The sequence below is a fragment of the Bos grunniens genome, chromosome 15 (genome assembly GCF_055505025.1).
Source record: "Bos grunniens cultivar Pamir isolate PY7600 chromosome 15, Bosgru_T2T1.0, whole genome shotgun sequence".
In the NCBI taxonomy this organism is placed as follows: domain Eukaryota; kingdom Metazoa; phylum Chordata; class Mammalia; order Artiodactyla; family Bovidae; genus Bos; species Bos grunniens.
In genome coordinates, this window is record NC_141179.1 from 22,181,527 (window position 1) to 22,200,733 (window position 19,207).

General features: G+C 46.2%; 1 protein-coding gene across 1 annotated transcript in view; it reads left to right on the forward strand.

The window, feature by feature from the left end:
- Nucleotides 1–10,841: 10,841 nt before the first annotated feature.
- Nucleotides 10,842–19,207, forward strand: part of LOC147357415 (uncharacterized) — a 78,322-nt gene continuing 69,956 nt past the window's right edge. Inside the window, 3 exon segments of the mRNA XM_086341937.1 lie at nt 10,842–10,933; nt 14,118–14,433; nt 16,785–16,976. Of these exon segments, the coding sequence (XP_086198063.1) occupies nt 10,842–10,933; nt 14,118–14,433; nt 16,785–16,976 (600 nt within the window).

Below are 19,207 nucleotides of genomic sequence, written 5' to 3' on the forward strand. Positions count from 1 at the left end.
CAACAATACTTGGCCACCTGATGCAAAGAGCAACTCATTAGAAAAGACCCTGATGCTGGGGAAGATTGAAGGCAGGAGGAGAAGAGGATGACAGAGGATGAGATGGTTGGATGGCATCACCAACTTAATGGACATGAGTTTGAGCAAGTTCCAGGAGATGGTGAAGGACAGGAAGGCCTGGCGAGCTGCAGTCCGCAGAGTCTCACAGAGTCAGAAATGAATGAGAGACTAAAAACAACAACAAAGACAAGGGACATGGGAACGTACTGCTTAGATGATGGCGATGCTGCTACTGAAAATAATGATGATAGTGATGATGGCAATGATGAGGAAGAGGAGGAGGAGGATGTAGATGATAGCAATGATACGGCTAATGATGGTGGGGCCAGTGATGGTGGTGATAATGGTTGAGGGTATTGGTAGTAGAGCTGTTAACAAAAAAATATCATCTTTGAAAAATGTATGTACCATTCACTACAATAAGCACTCTGCTAATTATTTCACTTCGTCCTCATGTTCACTTTTTTAAAATATTTACTTATTCGACTGCACCAGGCCTTAATTGCGGCACTCGAGATCTTCCTTGCGGCATGCAGGAGCTTTAACTGTGCCATGTGGGACCTAGTTCCCTGACCAGGGATCAAACTCTGGCCCCACTGAGAGTTTGGAGTCTTAGCCACTGGATCACCAGGGAAGTTCCCATCCTCACATTCATTTTTATGTATCTGTTGTACAGAAGAGAAAAAATGAAGCTGAAAGAGATTAGGTAACTTGCCTATAGTCACCCAGCTAGGAGATAAAGGGCTGAAGTTCCCCAAAGATTTCAGATGGTGACCTGGCTGAAGCACCCTACTTTTCCAGGGTTAGGAAGGAGATTCAAGTTTCCTGGCACACACCACAAAAGGAGGAAAAGGAAGAGCACCTTCTTACTCAACCCCTCAACTTCCAGTCCCCTCTTCTAATGTCATATGACAGTTATTACAGGCATAACAGACTCCTCATAATGACTTCTCTACCATCTATGCTAAAAAAAAAAAAATAGGAAAAGACAAAGATACATTTTGGTGACATGGCATGAGTGGCTGGGAGAAGAATGTTCTTCTATACGGAATTTTCTTTTCTTCCCTGGAAAGGGAGGACAGGCCACTCAGGTTGCATACGTGTCTCTGCAAAAACTCATATCTTTGAGAAAAAGACCAGGAGATGAATGAGACACAGTTAGTGACATGTTCCATTCATCTCCTGTGGTCTCATTGTCAATAAAAATGATTTTATATTATCACATTATTACTTAATGTGTTTATTAATTACTTAATCTTATTTATTAATTGATCTATTGTTTCATCTGTTTGATCCTCCCTACTAGGCTGCTAACGCTTTGCAAATGGAGATCATACCCTGCTTCTTTATACAGTATGCCCCCATGCCCCTATGCTGGGCATGCCATAGGTGCCAAATGAATACCTGTGTTCTGATTTATTGAGGAACCTCCACTCAGCCACAGCCAGCACTGAAATGTCAGAACCATGGGAACCCAGAGAGTTTGGAGATTATCTGTTATACTTGTAACAACAAAGATGACCCTCGATATTTTTCTGCAGGCATCAAGCAAGCTTTCCCAGGCTTTGGGACCTGTAGCAGACTCAGGATATTTCTCCAGCAGACAGATTCAGTTCAGCGTAAAGAATTGCCCATTTCCCCAGTTCCAAGGAGTTGTGCTGTGCAGGGAGCAGAGAGGATTACCTGAGATGATGGATGCAGGCATACTTTATAAATGCTCTCATTCATCTTCACCAAAGGGTAATTAAGAGCATAGACTTGGACCCAGACTGCCTGTTTTTGAATGCTGGCCATACTACTTATCAACTGTGTGACTTTGGACAATTGATTTAACTTCTCTGTGCCTTAGCTTTTCTTCTGTAAAATGAATATCTCATAAAGACTGTTGTGAGGATTCATATATGAAAAGCACTTGGAAGAGTTCCTGGCATATAGCAAGTGCTGTGTACAGGTTAGATGTTATTATTGCTATGATTTTTATTATTATCAAAACATTCTGCAGATATAAAGTATTTTTACCACTTTTCACAATGAAAATGTTTCACTTTCTCCCAACAAACTCAGGAGACAGATTTTATTATCATCTTCACTACTGAAAAGAGAAAAAATAAAATCAGAAGACTTAAGTGACTTGTTAGCAATGCTATACTCACTTGGCCACACAATTTCAGCTTTTGATAATGGTGCAGAAAGTGGTCCCCAGATGACCTCAGGTTCTGCTGGAGAGGGGCAGGGGCAGATGGCTCAGCAGGGCCTCGCTGGCCCCAGTAGATTTTTCTTTTGGATAGACTCCTGAGGATCATCTCTCTTCATAGGCGGACCAACCCCCACGTAATCCAGTCCATGCCTGCCCTATATCTTGCCTCTGCTTGCTTCTCAAACACAGTCCCTAGCTGCAAAACGAACCTCTATTTTTCTTGCTCTAATTAGTTTGATGGTCCTTTTGCCCCATTATTGAAAACCTGGTATATACTAAGTGCTTTTCCCGGGGGATAAAAATCTGCTGCCAAGCTCAGATATAGCCAGCTTAGCTAGGCCAGACATGTGCCAGGGGGCTTTGGGAACTAGGACCTGGGTGTGGGCACATGGGCACCAGAAAGCCAGCACCCTTCCTCCCTGGGCAGTCAGCTACTGAAGAGCTGGTGTTTTCACTCATGGCATCTCCTTTATACAGGCACCCAGAACCAATGCAAATCTGGAGCAAGGCACTGGGGAGGCTACAAAGATGAATCAAACACAGGCACACACCTGTGGCACCTACAGGCCAGGGACGGGGGCAAAGTACACACAGCAAACTCTAACACTGGAGCCACAGTATTAGTATTAGTATGCTGTTCTTCCTCTTTACTAACTTTATATTCTTAAGCAAGTTTCTTGACTTGTCTGCTCCTCAGTTTCTAGTCTATAAAATCTGGCTAATAATTATGCCCATCTAGAGAGGATTCAGTGAATTAATACATATAAAGCTCATAGAAAAACATCTGCACATAATAAGCATTTAATAAAAGTTAGTTGCTATTATTATTATCATATTATATTGTATATTTATATGTTGCTAAATATATAATGGTATATACTATCTATAGATATATATGCCAGTATATATATCTATCTGAGAAGGCAATGGCACCCCACTCCAGTACTCTTGCCTGGAAAATCCCATGGACGGAGGAGCCTGGTAGGCTGCAGTCCATGGGGTCGCTACAAGTCAGACACGGCTGAGTGACTTCACTTTCACTTTTCACTTTCATGCATTGGAGGAGGAAATGGAAACCCACTCTAGTATTCTTGCCTGGAGAATCCCAGGGACAGGGGAGCCTGGTGGGCTGCCGTATATGGGGTCGCACAGAGTTGGACACGACGGAAGTGACTTAGCAGCAGCAGCATATATATATCTATATACTATAGATAGTATATACTGGTATATATGGTATACATTATATATAGTAACACTATATACAGTTATATTAATACCATATAAGTATATATCTTATGGACTGCAGCCTACCAGGCTCCTCCATCCATGGGGTTTTCCAGGCAAGAGTACAGGAGTGGAGTGCCATTGCCTTCTCCGATATCCACATATACTTTAGAGCATATATCCTATATACAGCATATTATTATAATATAAACTGTTATTACAATTACTATATATTATTGTTACAATGTTCTTTAGTAACAGCAAGGAAAGAGTGGTTATTTCTAAGGTATATCTGAAAAAGATATAGCTATAAAACAACAGGAGTCACTAATTGTTATGAGCTCAAAATATGCTAAGCCCTTTGTAAGCATTATCTAATATAATCCTCACAAAACTCCATGAGTGGATAATATTTGCCATATTTTGGATGAGAAAACTAATCTTCAGAGAGGGTGAGTAGCTTGCACAGTAGTCCATGATGGGGCCAAGTTCACATCTGGGTCAGACTGCCCCCAGAGTTCAAGTTCTCAACCACCCTGTTTATTCCTTGGGATGTGTGACTTTTGATGCAGGTCAGAAGGCAGGAAGAGTGTAGTGTAGGGGGAATTAGGATGGAAAGGGAGAGGGAGGAAGGCCTCCAGAGCCAGAGAACAGTGCTGGGGCAAAGAGGTGCTGGCAGGGCAGTGAAAGAACATTAAATGTCTCACATATCCACTGCAGTCTCACCTCTGCTGAGGTCGGGCTCTTATAACACTCAGCCTTCCCCATCCAAAACCTCTAAGCTCTTATGGTACCCCAGAAGGGCATCTGGAGGACAGATGGAAATAGGTGCACAGAGTCACTGGGGTTGGGCTCACACTTGACTGACAGGGCGGGAGGAGGCAATAAGCCAGCCCTATCCCCTTCTCATAGGTCTCTCCTCCATCCCCCACTGCCTGGGTCTCTTGGTTGCTTTGATACCAATCATCAATACCAATTACCACCACCTACTCAGAGGCCCATAAGCCTGACTCACTGGCCCTGGGGAGAGATTTTTTTAAGGGCAGAGGCTGCTGTAGCACCTCAGGGAAGGTTCCCAGCAGGAGAAAGAAGAGCAGGCTCACAGCTGAGAAAACTGTGTGACTGCATGACTTTATCAACTGTGTGACTTTGGACAATTGATTTAACTTCTCTGTGCTTTAGCTTTTCTTCTGTAAAATGAATATCTCATAAAGACTAACACTTGGCCAGGGAAGGCCTGCCTCCTCCAGAAGCCATTCTCAACATCTTCACCTCCACCATCCATAAGAAGATTTCAGACTCAAGGCACGGGTGCACGGTGGGGCAGTCAAGGAGAGCACCTCTGTTTCCATTCATTTCCACCTGAGGCTGGAAGGTGCAGAGGGCCCAGGCAACTTGGAGACGTTTCTCTCACCAAGATATTCAAACCCACGAGGGATGATAAAACAGAAACTGATAAAGTCATCTTTATCAGTGACCTAAGTAAGCATCACACATACATTCATTCATCCAAAAAACATTTAGTGAGAACATATATGTACCAGACACCATGGAGATACAGAAGTAAATAGAATCCCTGTATTCTAGTGAGCGAGGTTTCCAAGTAAACAAATATGTAAGACAATGGGATTCATGCCTGTAGAGGAGACACAGGGTGCTCTGGGAGAACAGAATGGGTGCCAATCAGTCAAGGGAAGGTGGATAAGGATAGGTGCCATGACTTCTGAGTTGCGTTATGAAGTCTACGTGGAGATTGGAGTTAACCACGGGAAGAAAGGGTATGATAATGCCAGTTCAGAAACAGGAGAAGGGAAAGATGAAAGTTTATACAGATGTTTGTCTGCTGTAGTTATAGGAAATTGAACTCTCATTCATCAGCCAATAGTTTCTCTGAGAACAACGGAAGAGGTGATGGAAAAGAGAAAGTTTTAAAAACCACCACTTTAAGAGCTGAAAGGAGCTGAAAAGGGAGTTGACTAGATCCCAGGTGGCACAGTGTTAGAGTCCATCTGCCAGTACAGGAGACGCAAGAGATGTGGGTTCGATCCCTAGATCGGGAAGATCTCCTGGAGTAGGAAATGGCAACCCACTCCAGTCGTCTTGTCTGGAAAATCTCACGGGCAGAGGAGCCTTGTGGGCTACATGGGGTTGCAAAGAGTTGGACGCAGCTGAGTGACTGAGCACACACACACAGGAGATGAAGACAGTTGAAAAAGGAGTTGACCGGATACATGTGTGAAGTTCATGCATCTCTCCCGAGTCAGTGTCCTCGTCCTAATGCAGACACAATTTCGATAATGATTATTTCCTCTCTTTTGGAAGTTTTGGCATAAGGAATGCCATATGTTATGGTAGGAAAAAAGGCAATTTCACAAAACAACCTTATGTAAATCATTTCATCTGATGACCCCTTATTTACAAATGATGAAGCTGAAGTCTATGGGAGAAGGTAAGGAACTTGGCTAATGGAAATGATGGGAGGCAAACTTAGATCTTCCAACTCCGGATCTTAAATTCTATCATGATTGGGGAGACTTAGCTCTGGGCTCTGGCCAGCTGCTAACCTGCTGTGGGACCTTGAATTAGTCACTTGACTTCTCTAAGCCTCAATTTCCTTATTTGCATGTGAATCTATGAATCTCTCTGAAACTCTTTCTTAATCTGTATGCCTAGAGCCCTCTTTCAGAGTTTTAGAGAAGAACTTGCCCCTTCACTGTGCCTCACCCCTAAGTGCTCCTTGTTTAGGACACATATGATTAGAGATTCAGGGTTTGCCTAGTGGGAGCCAACCCATGAGCCCTCTGACTTGGAAATGAATTTTTAACAGAAAATATCAGAAATGGATTTTCTTAAATTTCCACAACCCCATCAGGTTTGGGAATTCCCCTAAATAAACCAATTTGCCTTAGTAATTCATTGACCTAGACATAGTGTAAGAAAAGATGGGGTGTCACAAGCAGAAAAGACCAAAAATAAGCTCTACAACCAACTAATTGTGTGCCCTTGGTTAAAGGCCTGTTCATGTCACACAAACTCATATCATTCAACTATGAAATGATGTGGTTGGTAGAGATGCAAGTAAACATCTTGCTTAAATCTGAACTCATGGAAGCAGCTGCCTCCTCAGTATGTCTACTTGATTTTCTAGACACCATTTCCAACCTAACATGGCCCACAGACTATACTTTGAGTCGCAAGGAGATAGAGTATACAGTATGCATTAATTTTTCTCTCTCCCCCAACTAAAGCCCTATAAGGGCCAGAACTTTTTTTATTTCTACATTCCCTACTGACTTATATCAGTGACAGAGAAGACACAAAATAAATTTCACGGAGGGAATGAACGAGGGAAGCATGAGGGCATGGAGAAAACCGCAGAAAGCCACCTAATAAAGTCCTAGGAGTTCAAGTGGAAGCCAACAGACTGATTTCCAGAAGCAGACAGAAATACCATGAGACCAAGAAGGCAACAGGATCATCTCAGTTCAGCTTATCCAGTCATTAAGTTTACAGATTGAGTTGGGCCAGCTTTAAGAGGTGAGGCCCAAGAGCCACATGGACTATAACACTAGAGCAAAGGCAAAAGAGAAGCCAACAAGTTCAAGAAAATTGCTTCAGGCACGACTGCAGTGCTCAAAGCCCACTCTGGGGGGTGGAGGCTATACGGTACCTCCATGGACTGTGCTGGTTTAAAGACACATAGTTTGGAAGGACAAATTCTATTCCATTTCACTCATGTTGGAAAGACCCGATTTTTTTCTTTAATTTTCTATTGAAGGAAAAATGCTTTACAGAATTTTGTAATTGCTTTACAGAATTTGTTTTCTGTCAAACCTCCACATGAATCAGCCATAGGTATGAAATTAAAAGACACTTGCTCCTTGGAAGAAAAGTTATGACCAACCTAGAAAGCCTATTAAAAAGCAGAAACATTACTTTGTCAACAAAGGTCCATCTAGTCAAGACTATGGTTTTTCCAGTAGTCATATATGGATGTGAGAGTTGAACTATAAAGAAAGCTGAGCACCAAAGAATTGATGCTTTTGAACTGTGGTGTTGGAGAAGACTCTTGAGAGTCCCATGGACTGCAAGGAGATCCAACCAGTCCATCCTAAAGGAGATCAGTTCTGAATATTCATTGAAAGGACTGATGCTGAAGCTGAAGCTCCAATACTTTGGCCACCTGATGTGAAGAACTGACTCCTTGGAAAAGACCTTGATGCTGCGTAAGATTGAAGTCAGGAGGAGAAGGGGACGACAAAAGAAGAGATGGCTGGATGGCATCACCAACTCAATGGACATGAGTTCGAGTAAACTCCAGGAGTCGGTGATGGACAGGGAGGCCTGGCATGCTGCAGTTCACGGGGGCGCAAAGAGTCGGACACGATTGAGCGACTGAACTAAACTGAACTGATACATATATCCCCACCCTTTTGAACCTCCCTCTCATCTCCCTCCCCATCCCACCCCTCTAGGTTGAGACAGAGCCCCTGTTTGAGTTTCCTGAGACATATAGCAAATTCCTGTTGGCTATCTCTTTTACATATGGTAATGTAAGTTTCCATGTTATTCTTTCCATATATCTCAGCCTCTCCTCCTCTCTCCCCATGTCCATAAGACTGTTTTCTCTATTTCTCCATTGGAACTACCTGATTTTAGAATATAAGAAATAAGTACTATAAACAACTTAATTGGTTTTAAATTTCTTTCTTTCTAGCTTATAAGTTATACCATAACTCAAGTATTCCAAGATAATAAGATAATTTCATGGTCTATTGTATAGCACTTTAATGTCAACATAGCTGATGATGGTGATGACAATTATACCCATCTTGCTTGTCAAAGGATTTGAAGCACTTTATAAAATAACAACAATAAATAACACTCATGTGGTGCTTACCATATGCCAAGCGCTCTTCTAAGAACTCTACAGATGTTAACTCATTTAATCGTCCCCAAAATTTTTTGAGGTAGGTACTGTTTGTTATTATCCCCACTTCATAGGGGAGAAAACTGAATCCCAGGGAAGTTAAGTGACTTATCCAAGATCACTCTGCTAGCCTACAGCAATGTATACAGCAAAACGAAGAAATAAATTATATAAGAACCAAGTCATAAAAGAAGAAAAGACATGGTGTGGGAAGAAACTAACTTTATCATAAAATTTGGGGGGAGAACTGATAAAACACACCGTAAAGTTAACTGTAAGCTTCCTGAGCCCAGGGAAAAAGGAAAATGGGATAAGTTTTAGCCAAAGGTGATTTCCAGCAAATCGTAAGAGAATTTTGTGAGAGGAAGCCAGAAACATTAAAAGGGAGTATCTGGTGCGCTCCCGGGTCCCCAAGGATCGGCATCCAGTGGGCTCAGCGGAGGGGTGCGGACCACAGAAAAGATTCCGAAAAATGAGGGAAACAGGAAACCCAGAGGTGCCCCTGTAGTTTGGCGAAGGCCTTAGGAGGTCACTTGGAAATGCTGCTGGCTGTGAGGTGGGGCGGGGCGGGGGGGGGTAGATGTGCACAGAGCTTTGCAGGCTTGTCCTTTGCATGGATGTTCTTTGTGGAAATCCAGCTCGGAGCCATCTCCTGATGTGTAAGAATTTCCCAGACAAACCTTGAGCTAAGCAATGCATTTTTCCCTAAGGAAATGTTTGTCTTCAGCGATGTTCAAAGCCTATGTATTTCCGCTAGACTCTGGCTTCAGGTCGGTTCCCCCAAAAGGCTCAGAAGCGACTTGAACAAAACAACCCAAGGCATGGTGGTTACTAATAGACTTCCCACAGTACTTCTTCATTCCATTTGGACTCCTTCAAGGGCAGTGGAGCATCACAATTTCCCTTGAACTTCGCCTGGAATATATAGGTGAACTATAAAGAAAGCTGAGCACAGAAGAATGGATGCTTTTGAACTGTGGTGTTGGAGAAGACTCTTGAGAGTCCCTTGGGTTGCAAGGAAATCCAACCAGTCCATCCTAAAGGAAATCCGTTCTGGGTGTTCATCGGAAGGACTGATGTTGAAGCTGAAACTCCAGTTTTTGGAGAGCTGACTCATTTGAAAAGACCCTGATGTTGGGAAAGATTGAAGACAGGAGGAGAAGGGGACGACAGCGGATGAGATGGTTAGATGGCACCAGCGACCCAATAGTCACGAGTTTGGGTAAACTCTGGGAGTTGGTGATGGACAGGGAGGCCTGGCGTGCTGCGGGTCAATGGGGGTCGCAAAGAGTCGGACACGACCGAGCGACTGAACTGAACTGAACTGAACAGAAAAACAAATGCTGTTCAAGGACACTGAAAGAACGCTGATGTTGAAAATCAGATCTGTATTGTGAGCAATGCTTAGAAATCCATGAGTTGACACATAGTATTACGCCATCATCCTTGTAGTTCCCTCAGTGAAATATGTGGCGAAAAGCTCTTCCTTCGTGGTACAGATTCATGAAGAAGCTAAATAGCATGAATCCTTTATGTTGACAAATGTGAACTTAAATCTCCTGTGAATCCTGTGTGACAACCACACATACCATCATGATTTATTAGTATTACATCAAAAAAATAAATAAATAAAAGGGAGTATCTGTGGGATCAATGCCACTCTAGGGGGGCAAAGTCCAGCAGAGAGAAGTGTAGAGTTGGAGACTGAAGGGGTCAAAGACCCAAGAAAGTCAGCAATAGGAATGGGACAAAACAGAGCCCAGAACGATGAGGCAGCGAGTTCCAAATACAGAGCAGTCAGGAGTCAGTGTAAGCAGTGAACACCCAGGGAAATCCTGGAAATGCAAGATTCTAACCAGAAGTCTTTTAGTACCTTGCTACTACTCAATGTGATCCTGGGACCAGCAGCATCTGCATCAGTGGGAGACCTACCAGAAATGTAGAATTTCCAACTCCACTGAGTTCTACTGAATCAGAACCTACATTTTTAACAAGATCCCCCCGTGATGAAGGCACTTGCAGGTTTGAGAAACACCACTTTGGCATAGCCTGGTGAATTTCCACACAGCAAGAGGCTTGGAACACACTCCAAGTGTTTCACATTCATAACCCCTTTCAATCCCCAAAACAATAATACAAAAAGATATCATTTTTGTACCCACTTTACAGATGAGGAAATTGAGGCCCACAGTCGCAGCCACATGCCTAATGAATGCAGAGCTGGGATTTGTTACCAAACCGATTTAATTCAAATTCTGTCTGCATTCCTATGAATAATTTGATGGAAATTCATCCTAGGGTCTGAGAAAAGAGTGGCCAGGCCAAGACACAGAGAAGCTGCTGCTGGCGGGTGTTCCTGTGTGTTGCAGTGGATGGTGGAGGAAGGGAAGGTGTCACAGGAGTGGAAAGAGTGAGGGCAGAGGCGAGCGGATGTTACTGACGCCTGAGAGGGTGGCAGACATGGCCCTGAATCCCTTTCGGAAAACGATTCCCTTCGACAGGGTAACAGGGGACCTGTGGAGGTAGCTGTAGCGTGACCTGCTGCCCCACTCGGGGCACCCACCCCCCTCCCCAGCTCAGCTAGCTGCAGCCCGTGTTCCGTTCTTCAACAAAATGTCAGTGTGGGAGCAAACCGAGAGTGAACGTGTCTTTAATTTGCTAATTAGTCATGTGCCACCTTGTAACCGCTCCTGCATGTTATTTCTGCATGTGAGTGTGTTGTGTGTTATTTAAGTTTTCCTCTCTCTGCGGTTGGTCTCCTCACTGGTTTTTTTTCCTAAGTTCCCCATGGGCCAAGACTATCTTGGATTTCACTGGGTTCCCCAGAGCCCTGGCAGAGTCCGTGGGTATTTAACAAGCGCGGGGCGATGGACTGCCCCGTCACCCCAGAGAGCAGAAGCAGCCCAGCCTCTCTCAGGTCCCTCCAGGGAGAGGAGGCAGGCGGAGCTGATGGGTGCTGAGTGCCGAGTGCTGAGTCCGAGCCCGTGGACCGCTGGATGGTCTCTCCTCGCCCAGCTGAGCCTCCCATCCGGGGCTCAGGGAATCCCTAGCGGGCCTCACCCTCCACTTTCATCTTCATGGGAAACGGCAACTTCACCGCACGTGGGTGTGTGGTGTGAAGACACAGGGTGGCGTTCTCGGCCGGCAGCTGTTTTGCTGTGTTGTTTTCCTGCCCCTTCCTGAAGAGATAAGATCTGGACGAGCTTGTGGTTCTCCCCCCACCGACCCTCAAAGGCAGCGGGCAAGCCAGGTTCCCATTTCTCAGGCGCTTCCTCAGAATCACACCCCATTTCAATATCTGTGATGAGATCCAGCTCGCTTGAAAGCAGAGGCAAAGAAAAACGCAGCTTCCCAGAACACAGGGCAAGAAGATCAAGGTCTCTGAGCTTCCCTTTCTTCTCAGAAGGTCTCCAGGCAAAACTGATTTGCATAGGTTGCCAACTCCTACCTCGCAGAGGGAGCCTGGAGCCCAGGGCTGGGGAGATGCTGCCGCCTTCCTGGCTCTAAGGGCTGAGGGGGAGACGAGAACTCAGAAGGGAACCAATGGTGGGGGTCTTTGGGGGGGCCTGGGATGAGGAGAGCAGACAGCTCTGGAAAGACAGAACAAAGAGAGACAGCTAAAAGAATTCATGGTGATGCACACAAAGCCTTGGCTCTGAGCTGGCATGCCAGCTGCAAGGTGTCCAAAGAGAGGGACTAATTCTTCCAGAACCCAGTGGGAAGCCGAGGTGGTGCCTTCAGATGCTTGCCCAGGGCACAGAGCAGAACCGGCCTGACTCGGGACAACCCGTGCCTGGTTTGCTAATTCCCAGCGAGCTCCACCGGCTCCAGAGGAGGTGATCACTCCTCCTTCCTCCAAGGCTTCTCCTTCTCCACTCTACTCTCCCTGGTCATACAAGGGAGCAGCTGGTAACACTTGTCACCTTGAGGCTGTTTCCTGAGAAATCAGAGACCAAGAGGCTGCACTGGGTAGAAGGCTTGGGAGCATACAGGTAACAGGTTTAGAGATTCCCCCTTAATTTACTAATGAAAAGAATCACACCCTCCTGACCTGATGTCCCAAGGTCAGGCTGGGGAAGGAGAGACTGGGATTTCTCACGTATCTCCTGGAAGGAAGAGGAGGGGATGAACTGGGGTTAAGGCTTGTTGCCCTGTGGGACCCAGGCATGTCCTCCCCAGATGGGTAGCCCAGTAGCCTCCCAAGACACATTCACTTTAAACAAGAAAGAGAATCTGGCTTCCAGAAAGGAAGTCCAGCTGGTCACAGAGCTGGAAGGAGTGGATGTCTGGGGGTTGGAGTTGGGGGGTAGTGGGTGGAGGTAGGGGCACCAGGTAGAGGAACCAGAGGCCCAGAGGTTGGAAGTATGATAGAATCTGGCAGCTCCCTTTGTTAAGTTTCAGGATATTTTTCATTCCAGGCAACCTAAGACATCTAGCTGTTAAGGGAGAAGGGCTCAGGAGGTGTGGGGAAGGGAAAGCTGGAGAGGAGCTTAAGGTGTGGCCTGGTTGGGGGTTGGAATTGTAGACACTGAGTCTATAGGACCTTCCTCAGCTCCTTTCTTGGCCTCTGGGTATAAATAACTGACTCGCCCTCTCCCTCTAACCTCTTCTTGGTTATATGATTACACTGACTCCTAGGGAAGGTGTGTTCCTCACTCGGAGTCCCCAGACATACATACCCTAGACCTGGGGGGACTCTGGCTTCCTGAGGTCAGGTCAGAAGAATAGATTCGAGAAGTTGTCAGTCAGGCCAGTGGAGCGTAATGATTTGGAGTCCTTCGGGTAGATCCAGAGCACACCTTGATTCTAGTTTAATACTCACGGCTGCTCCCAGCCTGGAACCCTTTGAAGGGACAGGAGGTCTCTCCCCACTAGGAGGTCACACTGACCCACAGACTTTCGGGTTAGGGCTCCTGGATTTGCATTCTGGCTCCCCTGCATAATCTGTGATCTTGAGAAAGTCATTTGACTTCTCTGAACCTCATTTTCTCAAATGTAGAAAGAGGATCCTAATGGTCTCGACAGGACTAAATGAGCTGCTGTGACACCCCACACAGCACCTGAGCAGATCACTCAGTAACTAATCGTCATTCTTTTTAATTTTATTACTATTACCACAGATTTCCCCCAGATCGGTAGCCTCACTGGGCCTCCAGTGAATTCTATTAAAATAGATTTTTGAGGCAGCTGGTCCCCCAGCACTTCCCAAGTCCCATTGAGCCCTTGAAGATGTTGAACTAACACGGTGCCTTGAAGGGCTCCAGCCCCAGGGCAGCCTCAGGGTGGGTTTATATTTCAGACAGAGTTTGGGACTCCAATGCCCCTGTCTTAGGCTCCCTGGGGTCTCAACCAGCATTTTGAGAGACTGAGAGATTAACTAAAGGACTTGCCCTTATCCAAGTTTTATCAACTTTGGTTGAAGGACTAAAGACGATGCTAACCAGCAGTTGTGACTAGGTTTCTGCCAGTCACTGCTCCGCATGGCTGCCTCCGCTTGTCTTCCTCTTCCTCTTCCTGTCCTCCCTTTGCTGATCTGGACTCAGCCGGGTATTCTTGTCACAAGGTCATCGCCCAGGTGAGCTCAGCTCAGCGTGAAACAAAACAGCTCATCTGAAGGCACCACACCCCCCTACAGGGAGAGAGAGAGAACCCTCCTTGACTCCCGCCCTCTCACCAGTGGGCTCTCTCCGCTCCCTCTTGCAACAGCCAGGCAGGTGGGCGTTTAGCGAAGCTCCCGCAGACCTCGGGCAGGGAGCAGAAGCTGCCCCCAGGGTGCTGGGCAGTGTCCGTGCCCACCCTCTCAGCGCACCGTCTGGGGGTCAGCCACTCGGCTTTAAAAGATGTCTGGGCACAACTTGGGTTTCAAAAGGCTTGGGTGTTTGTTATTTTCCGAGCTTCAGTTTTAGATCCATTTGGGTGTTTTCCAGAGGAGAGCCACGCTGATTTGGCATTCAAGCATCCTGTCTCCCACGCCCTCCTTCTCGCTCCCAAGCACCCTGAATCCCCGCTGCACCAGCTGCCAGTTTGTGCGTCTGAGGCGTTGTCATGTTCTCGGGCCATGGGGCATATTGTATAAACACACGGGCAGTTTACACTGCCTGGGAACTTAGGGGCTTTCCTCTCCACGGGAAACAGCTGCAAGGGGGCTTGACCAGCCCTTGCTTTGTGGAGAGGGAGACATCGCCTCTGATCATGCATGTGGGGCAGGTGCATTGGCTGGGCTCCTGTTGTTACGCCTGAGGATTCTCCCAGAGACGCCGAGATGGGAAGGACGCTCATGATGCTCTCCACCCTCCTCCCAGTTTAATTGCTCATAAGTGACTTTGCATATGGCAAACCCCGTCTCTGTTCATCCCTCGTGCTGTCTGCCAGTAGCACCCTCCACCATCTTACTGCTGTGGGCCTCTAAGACAGCAAAATCATAGACTCATAAAGCTGGGAGGCACTTCAAGAGGGTCATTCACCCAACAACCTAGATGAGCACTTACTGTTGTTGTTGATGAGTCACTAAGTCGTGTCTGACTTTTTGCAACCCCATGGACCGTAGCCCTCCAGGCTCCTCTGTCCATGGGGATTTCCCAAGCCAGAAACCTGGAGTGGGTTGCTATTTCCTTCTCCCAAGGATCTTCCCAACCCAGGGATTGATCCCACGTCTCCTGCATCTCCTGCATTGGCAGGTGGATTCTTTACTGCTGAGCCACTGGGGAAACCCAGATGAGCACTCACTATAATACAAAGCACTGTGTCAGATTCCACGGGCAAAGGCAGGTGAACAAGACCAGGTTCCTATCTTCACAGAAGTAACAAACTTCCAGCTCTGCCATCACCTCCAAGAAGCCCTCCAGGACCTCCCCAGGCAGGCTCAGATTGCCTTCCTCTGTGGTCCCATATCCCTCTGCTGACCACTAGCATTGCACTTACTATGCTGCAGTGAAATGATCACCATGACCTTCTCCCCCACAGAATACAAGCTTCCAGAGGGCGGGACCAGACATGCTTGTGATGCTGAGATTCTGTAGCTTATATGATTAGGTTGTCATAAGGAAACAAGAGGAGAAATGTTCTATTTGTTAGCCACCAATAATAGTGGCTATTTGGCCAACAACCAAAACAAGATGAGATTGGCAGCTGCCTGAAGAAGAAAGAACTAGAAAAGCCAGAGGGCTACCACCAATCTGGGCAGCCAGTGAAGAAGCCGGTCCAAACCAGATCATCTCACCTGCTGCACTCTTGGCTTGGCCCTTCTGCAAACTTTGTCTGCTATGTCTACAGGGGGCTGTATTTGCTTGCTAGGGCTGCCATAACAAACTACTGTACCCTGGGTGGTTTAAACAACAAAAATGTGTCTTCTCACAATTCTGGAAGCTAGAAGTTAAAGACCAAGGTGTCAGTAGAGTTGGTTTCTTTGAGAGCCTCTCTCCTTGGCTAGCAAATGACTGCCTTCTTGTCTTTGTCTTCACATGGCCTTTTCTCTAAGCTCTTCTTTTTTCCCTTTGGCTGTGCCCTTCAGCGTTCGGGATCTTAGTTCCCTGATCAAGGACCAAGCCCGGGCCCCCTACAGTGGAAGCGTAGAGTCCTAACCACTGGACTTCCATGGAATTCCCTCTTATCTCCTCTTTTTATAAAAACACTAGTCATACTGGTTTAGGGTCCATCTACATGATCTCATCTTACCTTGTGTGTGCATGTACTCAGTCATGTCCGACTCTTGGCGACCCCATGGACTGTAGCCCACCAGGCTCCTCTGTCCATGAAATTCTCCAGGCAAGAATACAGAAGTGGGTAGCCATTCCCTTCTCCAGAGGATCTTTCTAACCCAGGGATTGAACCCAAGTCTTCTGTATTACAGGTGGATGCTTCACCGTCCAAGCCACCAGGGAAGCTCCATTTTTACCTTCATTTCCTTTTTAAAAGATTCTCTCACCAAATACAATTATTTTCTGAGATTCTGTGGTTAAAACTTCAACATGTGAATTAGGGTGAGAGGGGACTCAATTCGGCCCATGACAGAAGTCAGCCCTGGGGTTCACAGAAGCACCAGAGAATTCCTGAAAAAAGCCACAGGTTATCAATCCAGGAGCCAAGTAGGCCTGTGATCACCTCCTCTCTTGGCTGACTTAGAAGCCTGGAGATTCATCCAGTACAGGTGACCAAACAGAACCCAATTTTGCCACCCCCACCTCCTACATGTCCCTTCCCTTGCCCCAGTATAGATATTACGTGAGGTTTTCAGGTTTGAGCCAAGGGCAAGAGAAGGTGTCCATGTGGAAAAAATAAAGAAACATGTCTCGCTCAGGATGAGGATGGAAAATGACATTGATGGAGGCAGTTTCTAAGGAGGCCCACTGGCTCACTTCCCAAACTCCCAAGCAGAACATAGAAAAAGGTCCAAATGCCCTGGCTGGATGGAGGAGAGCCAAGCCACCAGCAAGCACCAGCGGTGGACTGCTGACTGCCAGCCAGAGCCACGGGCTGCTAGACAGGAACCAAGATGCAACAAACGGGGAGGCCTGGCAGCAGAACGGCCCTGCCCCCAGCACCGCCCTGCCTGTCGGCTTGTGCAAGGTCACGAGTCCTAGCAGCCTCCGTTCCCAGGGTTGCTCTTCACTGTTGGGAGCCAGTTGGCTAAATGTCATATTGGAAAAGAGTACAGGATGTGATCTTCCAGATGAACCAACTCATTGTAACCAGACTTGGCTTAGCTGGACTGCATAACACCAAGATGGCCGCAGGGGCATGTTGCTGACTCAGCGCAGGGGAGCTGAAGGACAAGCGGGTGAGGGAGTCGCTTGGGTGGAGCACACCCACTGCAGACAACTGGGGTGGCCTAGGGATGCTCAGAGCTCAGCCAGCAATCCACAGTCTAGTTCTCTGGGGGATGGGGCACTCCGAGGCAGGCTCCTCAGCTGCCCCTGATCAAGGTCTCAAGGTACAGTGTCCTGGGGGACTTGCAGAAACCAAATGCTGATTGCTCCAGGAGATATTAAAGCTTCTTCTGATGTCATCCCAGGCAGTTCAAATGACCTGCACCTCGGTCTCCTGTGAGGCAACGTAGACCAATCTAAGAAACCTACTCTAGAGCTAGAACTCAGGGGATAAGAGCCAACATCCTTCCTGGACCAGATAGCATTCTGGGCTTTGCCTAGAGAAAGCCACCTTCTTCACACAATGGTTATAAGGCTAAAAACAGGGAGGAGAAAAGGCAAGGGGCATGGCAGGGATTGGACTCTATCTTAGCAAAGAGATATTAATAAAACAGGAGGAGATGAGACTAGTGATCATATCTCACAAGAGCCAAGCCTCAAACATCACAGGAGCATCAAGTAGAGCTACTTAGTTTAGCTGTGGTTCTCCCCCTCAACAGGTAGTAAGGTGGAAAATCATCCACACAATCTAAGATCATAAGTGAGTGTGCTACAAGAAGAGAGGGATTCTATAGGCAACCCAGCTATCCCCTCTTCATTCATTCATTCAACAGATATTTGTTGACTATCTAATTTATGTTGGGTGGTGAACAAAATTAACTCATAGGCCTCACACTCATGAAACTTAAATTGTAACAGGGGGAAGAGAAAATAATCACACAACTCTAAGTATTTATGATTGTGGAAAATGCTGCGGCTGCTGCTGCTGCTGCTGCTAAGTCGCTTCAGTCGTGTCTGACTCTGTGCAACCCCATAGACGGCAGCCCACCAGGTTCTGCCGTCCCTGGGATTCTCCAGGCAAGAACCCTGGAGTGGGTTACCATTTCCTTCTCCAATGCACGAAAGGGAAAAGTGAAAGTGAAGTCACTTCAGTCGTGTCTGACTCTTAGCAACCCCATGGACTGCAGCCTACCAGGCTCCTCCATCCATGGGATTTTCCAGGCAAGAGTACTGGAGTGGGGTGCCATTGCCTTCTCCGGTGGAAAATGCTACTGGAGTTTTAAGAGCACATAATAGGATCTAATCTGGGAGGTCCAAGAAGGCTTTCTTTCTAAGTGACACCTAGGCTTCCAAGCCTGGAGGGCTGGGGATAGGGGAGAGCATGCCAGGAAATAAGAGTAACATATGCAAAAGCCTTGGGTTGGAAAGAGCATGACAAAACCAAGAAACTAAGAGATCCTCAAAGAAATAGCTGCACTTCCATATTCATTGCAATAGCAGCCAAGATATGGTAACCACTTGAGTGTCTATCAGCAGATGAATGGATAAGAAAATGTAGTATATATATATGTATAGACAGATACGTGTATAGATAGATAGACGCAGACATATACACAATGGAATACTATTCAGCATGAGAAAGAAGGAAATCCTACCAATTGTGGCAACATGGATGGATCTTGATGGCATTACGCTCAGTGAAATGTGAGGTAGCGGAAGACAATGTGTGATCACACTTTTATGTGAAATCTGAAAAAAGTCAAAGTCACAGAAACATAGTTAAATGGTGGGTACTGGGGGCTGAGGCGTGAAAGAAATGGGGAGATGTTGATGCTGGTCAAAAGATACAAACTTCAGTTATAAGATGAAAAAGTTCTGGGACTCTAATGTACAGCAGGATGGTTATATTTAACAGAACCGCATTATACGTATATTATATATAGTAGTTTGAAGGTTGCTAAGAGAGTTAATATTATATGTTCTCATCACATGACAGTAACTTTGTGACGTGATGGAGGTGTTAGCTAATGCTGTGGTGGTCATCATTTTGCAATATATCACATCAAGTATATCTAATCAACCCATTGTACACTTTGTTATTATTGTTTAGTCACTAAGTCATATCCAGTTCTTTGTGACCCCATGGACTGT